This window comes from Electrophorus electricus, chromosome 3, assembly GCF_013358815.1.
Source record: "Electrophorus electricus isolate fEleEle1 chromosome 3, fEleEle1.pri, whole genome shotgun sequence".
NCBI lineage: Eukaryota > Metazoa > Chordata > Actinopteri > Gymnotiformes > Gymnotidae > Electrophorus > Electrophorus electricus.
In genome coordinates, this window is record NC_049537.1 from 25498279 (window position 1) to 25507938 (window position 9660).

Consider the following 9660-nt stretch of genomic DNA (forward strand, 5'->3'; position numbering starts at 1 on the left):
CCCTCTGAAAGCATGTTTCTCCTATGGCTTCCCTCAGAGAGGACTGGATTCATTGGTGTAACGTAAGTTTTTACTGTTGCATGAAATGTAATTTTCATTAAAGACTTTCATTCTGAGGTTTTTAGAGCAAAACATTTCCTTCTGGACCTGAATAAAATCTGACGAGAGGAGACCACAGAGGACACTATTTTTCCTTCCCAGTGCTGTGGTCGGCTCTATACGATAACAAAGCAATGTGGACAGAAATACCATGTTTAATGCAAACTTCACATTGGCAAGAAATGAGCAAACAGACATAATTATGTCAAAATCAAGGTGCCCTGTACTGCAAAGGCCCCAGAGTAGTTATGGTCTATATAAAAAAAAAACATATTTCAGGGCTGAAAAATACCCTGTGTGAATATTTGTCATATTTAAATAAACTTTAAACCTGGGGCAAAAAGGTTTAAACATCCATTTAGGCCCAGTTTGCAATTTTTGTGTTTTGCATGGACAAATTATAGCTTGCTTCTAAAAAGCTAAACCTTCTCCAAAGCTGTTTAATTCAGTTCTTCATGACCTAAAATACAAATGCCTGCATTTCACATACACTTGCTGCTGTTGCGATTCTGTGTTTGTTTTTTGGTAAATCAGTTATATTTTTAGCATTCTGTTCTATGTCAAAAATGCAAGCAATTTGATTAAATAATGACATGTGAATACTGCCAAGAGTGAGAACACTTGTGGCAGGCCCAGTCTTCTCATTTGTTTGTGTATGGGATTATTAATGAAGGCCTCATTTATGACATGGCTAACGCTCCACTGTGTCTCTATCTGCTGCCCACATTTCTAACTGTCTGAATGATAGATCACCTTTGTCATGAGGACTTGGACATTTTACATACCACTGAACTGAACATCAAAGAACTACATGTAATGGGTGTGGTATTTAGAGTTAACCTGACCTAGTTTGCAAGGCCAGTTGTCCAGACATACCTTAAGCCTAGTTGTAGTCTAAAAGGATTTTCAACAAGGAATCTCCAGCTACAGTACAATTTAGTCCCAGACTAGGATTAATTAACAAAAGTAAAACAAAACAAAACAAAACAAAAAAACAGGCCCCAGAGATGGCAGTCAAAGGACAATTTCAAAATCAAAAAAGGGACGATGCAGGGATGACATATATCTAACCACTTTTGATGGAACAGTTTAACATTGAATATGGGAGAAGATGCTCTAAAGCTAACGGACTACTTACTGAAATCAGTGCTTATAGAATTACCCATGGTGCACTGATATTGTTTGATACATTAGATAAAAGCAGAACTCAATAAATAATTTTTTTTTTTTTCAAATAATGTACCCTTAGGGCCACAATGGTAGAAGATCATATATTTTTTCAGAATAAATACAAATAATTCATTTACAAATAAAGTGGTTATGATGAAAAAAATACATATAAAAATCTGAGCATCATACTTCATGTGCTATTGCACTGAAATGTACATTGGACAAACAGCTTCAGAACCACTGAAAATGCAAAACACTCTCATTAAAATATTTATTTTTCCCATTTTTTTTCAGACAACATAAATATAATCATATATATACTTTTTCCTCCAAAATAGCTCTTTGAAAGTTCTTTCATATAAATAAAAGTCTTCATTGGGAGTTTGACTCTTATCGACAGCCACAGCCCTCTACAACCATGTCCTGATAGTTCTTGAGAATTATTTTCTCATTCTCATCCACATAGAGCAGAGAGATGGGACTGAGCTCTGTGGGCACACAGCACGCCCGGGGGATGTTGGAGTTAACGGAGTTCACCAGAGTCTGCACGATGGCGTGGTTCGTGGAGTTGAGGTGGTCTGAAAGTGGGAATGGGCACTCGCCATGGCAGTAGAAGGCATGATAGCCAGGTGGTGCCACGATCCACTCGTTCCAGCCCACTTCACTGAAGTCCACATAGAGTGGGTGCCGGCGACAGTTGGCGCGCTGTGGCTGCTTACGCCGCTGCTTGGGCCCACGGCGTACCTGCCGCTTGTCTCGGGGTGACCGCAGAAGAGCCATGCCCTGACCATCATGGCCATAGGTGACCAGTAGTGGGCGCACCTGTGCCCATGAGTCCCCATCCCTGTGCAGGGAGCGGCTCACCCTTACATGCCTCCTCCGGATCCTCTCCGTCTCCCTCACATCCTCAGCCTCAGGTGGGTGGACCACCTCCACCAGGAGACCATGGTTGGAGTGCGATTGGGCCGCCCAGCCTGCCACTGCCGAGCTCACGTCAAAGCTCTCCCAGCGCGAGTGCGAGTCCTGGACCAGCCGAGTGTCCAGCAGCCTGGTGAGAGTCTCCTCAGAAGCTGACTGGGCTGGCCTGAACACCTCAAACACATTAATGCGATGGAGGCCCCCCGTGATGCTGCTGTTGCTTTTTGTCAAGTCACTGAGCACCTGGTGTCGGAAGATGCGGAGCTCGGCGCCCGTGATGAGTTCCTTCACTGGTATGGATGTGAGGTTGAAGAAGAGTTCCTGTGTAGTCCTTTCTTTCAGGCTGCTCAGGGTTTCCAAAGCCTCTGCAAGAAAAAATAACTTGTTATAAGTTGTTATAAGTAGTCACTTGTTATAAGTTGTTATAAGAAGTCACAGTGGTTATCTAGTTCAGTTACAGACAACTGTTTATATTGTTAAGGTTACTAGAATTTAGGAACAATTCAGTGTCATCACTTTCTAAATCTATGGCTGTAACCTGACAGGGCTGATCCTTCTCGGTCAACCACGATTGCTTTAAGGGATAGTTGGACCAGGTGTTGCAATTAAAGGCACTTAGTGTGGTGGTTGTGGTTGTATTCAAGCAAAACATGGAAGCTTTAAAAGTCTCCATTTAAAAAACGGTTGTAATCGTCACATGAAAAGCCGTCTTTTTCTTACAGGACTAAAAGACAATCTTACACCAAAGCACACTTAATCTCTTTAAAAAGGAGATGCTTTGGAAATTCCATTCTTCATAATCCAGCCTATCTGCTTTATAATCACCTAAAAATACACGCATATTTCATTTGATGTGGGAAAGTACTGCTCCTTCCTCCATGCTTTCTTTCTTTCTGTCCTCCACCTTGCCTTTTCTCTCTCTCTCTCTCTCTCTCTCTCTCTCTCTCTCTCTCTCTCTCTCTATCCTGTCTGAGGGGGAGGAACTCTGTGAGCGTGTTTGGGCTTGTCTGGAACAGGCAGCCACAGTTATGAGTGTATCAACATTCCTAATTTCTGTTTGTGTGTTATGCCAAAACAAAGAGGCAACAGCTAATGACAAGTCATATGATTCAGGCTGTGCAACCCTCCCGTCACTAATGGTTATGGATACACAGAACAGAATGAAACATTTAACACCAAATAAAGCTCATATAAACTATTGATTTGGCAGAAATCTATGTAATTATATCTATATTTATATTACATGTAATTTGGTGACACAATTTGACAATGTGAAAATGTGTCCTATTATTAAAATAAGATGACCTCGAATGAACTCCATGACCTGAATGTACTAATTTAAAAATGCAAATCATTGGGTCCAACCATGTGGAGCAGTGGCATGAGAGAACTTGGTGTATTATAAATGAAAAAGAATTTCTGACAGTGAATATGTGTAGCCTCCCACTGAGATGCTGGCAAATGATCAAAGCTGTAGTTCGCACTATGTCAGCACCACCATTGAGTGTCATCCACATGAATCCACATCACTGTATGAGGCCTCCCACAAACCTTAAGGACTCACTTTTGAACACCCCTCTAAAAACATCATGTGTCTTTTCTTTTACTACAGACTGGCAATTAACACATCAAAATGAATATTCAGATGGCATAAAAAAACACTAATATGCCATTTATACTGTGTATAGTTCATTAAATTTATAACTTGTTTGGGATTTTAAAAGCAGTTCCTCAGGTAAACATTTCACATAAAATAAATTTTACTTATTCAAGGTGTGCTACCAAGCGTGGATGAACGCATTACCAGTACTCATACAGGTTACTTCGTTAGTTATCAAAAAGGTCACAAACATTAAATCAGAATAAGAGTATTTGTTACATTCAATTTAGACAAATAAGAATAAGAAATGTAAATTCAGGAACTACTTCTTTGAACTATATGCTTAATAGACAGAATCACGTATAAACAGAAAAGGCTACCTATATGTAGATCACTGGTATGGTGATTTGAACAGTTATAAAAAGTTTGAAAAGATATACAAGTGATATCTAACGTGATGCTGAAAGAAAAGAAGAAATACCTCCTGCTGGCTTAAAGGTTTATGCTAAAAGGTTTATGCTGATAAGTCTCAAAGGAAATGCTATCATGGACTTTTACCACTATATAATACAAGGATTCCTAGGGCGTGCCTGCAGCACAGTGTCTGGAAAAATGTTCTTTGAGCATATGTAAACTATATTGATTATTTTCCAAGAGGTTACAGTCAAGATAGCGTTTTTTCTTATTTAATTGAGAATCTCCAGTGTAATACTTACTAATGAGTACATCACACATTAGAAATTACCTAATGTGCTCCACACTTTATGAATTACATAATGTGTAATTTCATCTTGTATCAGGAGGAATTATTCACATATAAGGCGGAAAATCAATGGTTTTAAAAGAGCGTAGAGCCTCCGACACAGTAGAATTTACTGCACAAATACTTCGGTGCATGCACAGGAAAATATAGATGCGCTGCTTTACAGATAAAATGACGTCTTACCTTCGTGATGAAAACTTCTGATTGTGTTCGCTCTGCTGGCTGCACGGTCCGTGTGTTTTCCCATGGCACTTCTTGGCCGCCTAATGTTCTGGTCACCATTTTCAGAGTGCAAATAGTAAAGATCCAGCATATACTGTGGGACCACCGCTGACTTGCTCGGTGTAGGTCTCCGCTTCAGTCCAAACATATTTAAGAGTCGAAGCTCGAAGTCGTTGAGGAAGCTTTCCGATTGCTCCGGTGTCTGTTTCCCCGATTCGCTGTATTTCCGTCGGTCAATTTCGGGAATGAGTCCAACTGCACCTCCCAACAACACCTGACCAAGCAACAGAACCATGAGAGAGCGGACCACGGCGACCATGATCAGTCAGTTCCTGCGGGAAGAGGGAAGAGGTGTCAGAGCTCCTGCCCCGAGCTCTCATCAGCAGCAGTGCTATGCATGTAAGATCTATAGCCTGATTAAACCTCTAGCCTATTCTCCCCATAAGATAAGATGCAGATGTTTAGATCTGAAGGTGTTTTAAGCTATACATCGCGCTTTAAGGCTTGGGACGAAAAGGTTAGGGGTAATATCCCCGCCCGCGGGCTATAATAACCGCAATAAGAGATTGATCTGAACTAAAACATGTACTATCACGGACAAGAGACTACAGCGGATGTCAGACAAAAAGAGGATGAAACGGGAAAGCGGAGAATCAAAGAAATAGTAGAAAGAAAGGAGTCTCGAAGACAGCAGACGTTGAGTCTGCAATTAAGCAGAGATGAGAGGCAGAGTCCGGGTGGGGGTGTAGACGAAATGTAGCATGTCTGCATGTTCTGCCTTTAGATCATGTGAGGCATAAAAGGAAGCTCTTCAAAAGAGCACCGACAGGGACGGGCTGAAACTCGGTGCGGTTTCAGTCTCAGCGCGTGTGCCAGCTTTACCACTGGATAAGAGGACCGCGAGAGTGTGTGAGAGACAGAGACACAATTTGAGCTACAGGTGGTCGACCAACGCCAAACACCTGTAGTATAAAATGTCAAATAGATAAAGTGGTATCTAATAGAAGTTTTAACAATTATCGATATATTCAAGCATCTTAAAAACATAAAAATGTCCCTCACACATTCTCAGTCACTTCGTCACTAATAGCAGCCTAATTCGTTAAAACGTTTCATTACCAAACAAGGAAGCGCTGTGGTCGGTAGTTATTCCAGCTGGAATGTCCTTTAAATTCCTCATCAATTCATGTTAAATCCACACTGATATTTAACGTTCTCGAGACAATCGCCGCAACCCAGCTCGCCTCTTCTTGTTCATACTCGTTAAATACGCAGGTCGAATAGGTTAGGAAATCAAGTTATTTTTTGTAGTAAAAAAGGATTATCAAGTCAAATGCAGACGTCCGCGCGAATGTGACTTGTGAAAATGAAAGATTCCTTGCTTGGACATTTTTAGGTAAGCTGTTCGCCCGGGGAAGTGTGGAACTTTGTTTAGAGTCCGAGGAACAAGCTCCGTGTGTGCCGCGCGCTGTTGCTTCAGCCGCAGGGACTGGCGCGCGCGCTCCCCGGACCCCGGACTTTTTGTCGTTCAGTGATGTCACTTAACGTAACACTGTCATCATGTGTCCTTTGTAAAAAACAGTCTCTTCGACGTCCAGAGGGTTGCGACTGTAGTCTTTCTTGTGGAGAAAAAGAGGAAAATCTTTGTAATGCGGTTTTTTTTTCTAAGTTGCAGTACCTAATTGTTTTCACTTACACTGAACAAACACCATTTAGAACTCTTGAGTCATCTTAACATCTTTGTGTCATGTTTGCTTTATTTATGCACGGTGGTATAATAAAGGTGAAAAAGGAAATGTTGATATTACAAATGCATAAGGATAAAATGTTTGCGAGAAACGATGTATTATCTAAAGCCGCTCCGTAATCTTTACAGAATGCGTTAGGAAGCTAGAAACATTAAACGTTTTAAATTCACACGTCACTGTTCGACGATTAAGCCAATCAGACAAGAGAATGTTAACGTAACGACCGTTATAGCCGGCAGTGTTAGATTTGAAGTTTCTCTAGAACACCAGGCGTGTATCGTTTTGTATTACTCGCTCTGTTTGTTAGCGACGTTATTTTACTGGACTATTATTTCTGGTTGGTAATTCAAGAGGAAAAGGACTTGCGAATAGTGCAAATGAGCAAGCTAGTTTGACCACCTATAATTTCGGTTCAAGAAAATTGTGTCTTCAGACTAGATTGAAATTCACTGACAGATCTGGGAAATGTAGACCCCCCCCCCTGTAAAAGTATTCAGCAACATTCAGGATTGTCACTTCCTCCATTCTTCTCAGTACTGGAGTTTCCATAATTCAAAGGTTTCTAGGTTCATATTCTAATTGTGCATAGAATATTATGACACATAGAATAGGCGCAGTGGCAAGTTTAGTAGTAAGGCAGAAAGTCTTAAGCTGTTGAAAACATACATGACTATGTGCTAGGTAAACAGCATTTATGTTGGAGCAATCAGCATACAAAAAAAAAACAACTTATTGATTACAGGTATTCATTTCAATTACATGATGATGGCAGGCTTGTTTTGACAAAAGCAGTTGGCTCATTGGGTTGGGAGAGATAGCAACAGATTAAGCTCTATTGAGATCAAAAGATATCTTTGTCTGCTTCCAAGACAATAACATCTTATGAGGGATAAGCCCAGGATCATCCACTTAGCAATTAAAATACACTGATGCATTCCGTTCTCGAAGTGATGCTGCTCTGTGCCACAGTCTTTAATGTCTGAAGCATGCTTAATGCACTGATAAGTTGATCACTTTGAACTGCAGTAATGAAATTACTACTGGAAATAATCAGTTTCAGTACATACTGAGCAACAGTTGCTCGAGACTACACACCCAATTAAATATAAAGGCACAATGAGATGCAGAAATCAGTGTCATATCTAAAGTTTCATTGACGCACACATATGCATAGAAGATCTTTTCAAACTTACAATGCAGTTATTGGTCTGATCGGTTTTCCAGTAGGGCATTTTGTTGTCTGTTTATCGGCTGGTTGTTGTGAAAACATCAGGTCATGAACTTGGTGCTCTAAACAGTCGCCTGGCCAAAGGTGGTTTAGATTTAGGGATAACATTGCACAATATGTGTTAAGTAGCCTTAATTACCAAAAACAAGGGGATTAGGGAGAGTGAAAAGAATGTTTATCTTTCCTTTATTGTCTGCTGGCATGGGTCAAGCCCTCAAGAAGAAAATGTGTATGTGTCCACAGGGTCTACTTTTGTGTGTGTGTATGTGTGTGTGTGTGTGTGTGTGTGTGTGTGTGTGTGTGTCTGTGTGTGTGTGTGTGTGTGTCTTTGCCTGTGTGGGGAGGGTGGTATGTGTGTGCATGTGTAAATGCATGTGTTTTAATACCGCTTTGATAACCCATTATAAGACTTAAAGTCATTATCTCATGAATTTGTACTTGATGTAATTATTTAATGATTGGATAAAATGTTATCTGGCTAGTCTTTTATTTGTTCATAAACTAATCTGTTAGCATTGCTTAATGGCAAGCTGCACTGAGTCCTAGGCAGTATACCAGGTGAACACCTTTATCTGTCTTAGATATAATGCCAGAAGAGAAACTGACCCATTTAGAGGATTTTTTGTGCACAGTACTTTGCAATACAGGATCTTTATTCCATAGCTATGAGATCACTGGACTTTGACCATCATTTCCTATGAAATTTAAAAGGCAGCCCCAAAAAAAAAGGGACAGTGAATCATAGTGACAAGCCTGATTTAGCCCTATTGGAAAATTAACTAAATATTCGTATTAAATATTTTGTAACATCGTTACTATTGTATATGGCAATGCTTAGATTTAAAGATATACTCTGTAAAGCTTTGTAAGCCTTTGAGCTTAGAAATGTTATTAAGTCAAAAAGTCTTTTTGAATGAAAAGCACTGTAGAAACTCTGATTATGCACTCTTTGAGTAAAGAGTTCTGCTGTCTACCCATACACATTTTCAACTGAACATGGTCTATATTTGGATAGGCCTATGTTGAACACACATGTAATTCTTATAAATATGCATTTTTCTTATCAACCTTTTTGCATATATTATAATATTTCATGTTTTATCTTTGATTTATTTAAAAACAGTATACCGTTACAGAGAATAACACCCCATTAGTAACACCCCCTACTGTACTTACTTGCGTTATACTGATGTAGCCTGAATATATAATCAGAAAAACCCTATACAATAAACAACAGGTCTATCTGGTCTTCTACTGGATTTCAGCAATGAACTGCAATAGCACTTCCACTGATGGCATGGAAAAAAGAACGGCAAATACAGTGCTGCTGTGATGTTTGAAAACCACATCTTTTCCTCAAAGCTAAAACAAGCCCATTCCATGAAACCAGGAACTATAAGGAGCATTCCACTTCCAAAAATGCATCCATTCACATGATCGGTAGCAGTGTTTCCTATTGGCTGCCTCATTTTGGTTCCATGAGAAAAATTCAAAGTTTGGTTGGCTACCAGTATGTTACCAAAACATGGCACAACCACAAAGGGATTTTGGTTCCTTTGAGTAGAATCAACATGGCTATTTCGACATAACTTTTGGGCTAAGCTATGTGCATGCAACTAATATGAGGTTTCAGTTCCAAACTCTTCTGTCTGAAGCCCAGACCTCTGTCAGAGGATAACACAGGCTTTTGTCAGTGATCTGTCTCCATGGCTGAATCGAGCTGTGTGTTATTGCACGGCGTAGGCAGCTGATGAAGAGTAGGTATTATTATGTTCCTATCAGAGAGCCAGTGCTCCTCTGCTATATCCTCCAACAGGCTGAGTAGCACTCCTGTCAACGCTTGCATTCCACAGGGCAAGACAGTCTGAGAGCAAGACATGGAGATGACTCTGCAGACTGAGCCCTCTTACAC

At 40.3% G+C, this 9660-nt stretch overlaps 1 protein-coding gene across 2 annotated transcripts; it reads right to left on the bottom strand.

Moving 5' to 3' along the window:
* Positions 1-325: 325 nt before the first annotated feature.
* On the bottom strand, positions 326-6216 carry bmp2b (bone morphogenetic protein 2b). 2 transcript variants are annotated; one of them, XM_027031541.2, is made up of 3 exons: positions 5892-6216; positions 4734-5104; positions 326-2552 (listed from the first exon to the last, which is right to left on the bottom strand). In XM_027031541.2, the coding sequence occupies exons 2-3, from the start codon at positions 5089-5091 to the stop codon at positions 1660-1662; spliced, it is 1251 nt and encodes a 416-aa protein (XP_026887342.2). In that variant the 5' UTR covers positions 5092-5104; positions 5892-6216; the 3' UTR covers positions 326-1659. The 2 variants fall into 2 exon arrangements, with proteins under 2 accessions (XP_026887342.2, XP_026887421.2); XM_027031620.2 differs by lacking the exon at positions 5892-6216 and having other exon boundaries at positions 4734-5348.
* Between the last annotated feature and the right edge of the window lie 3444 nt (positions 6217-9660).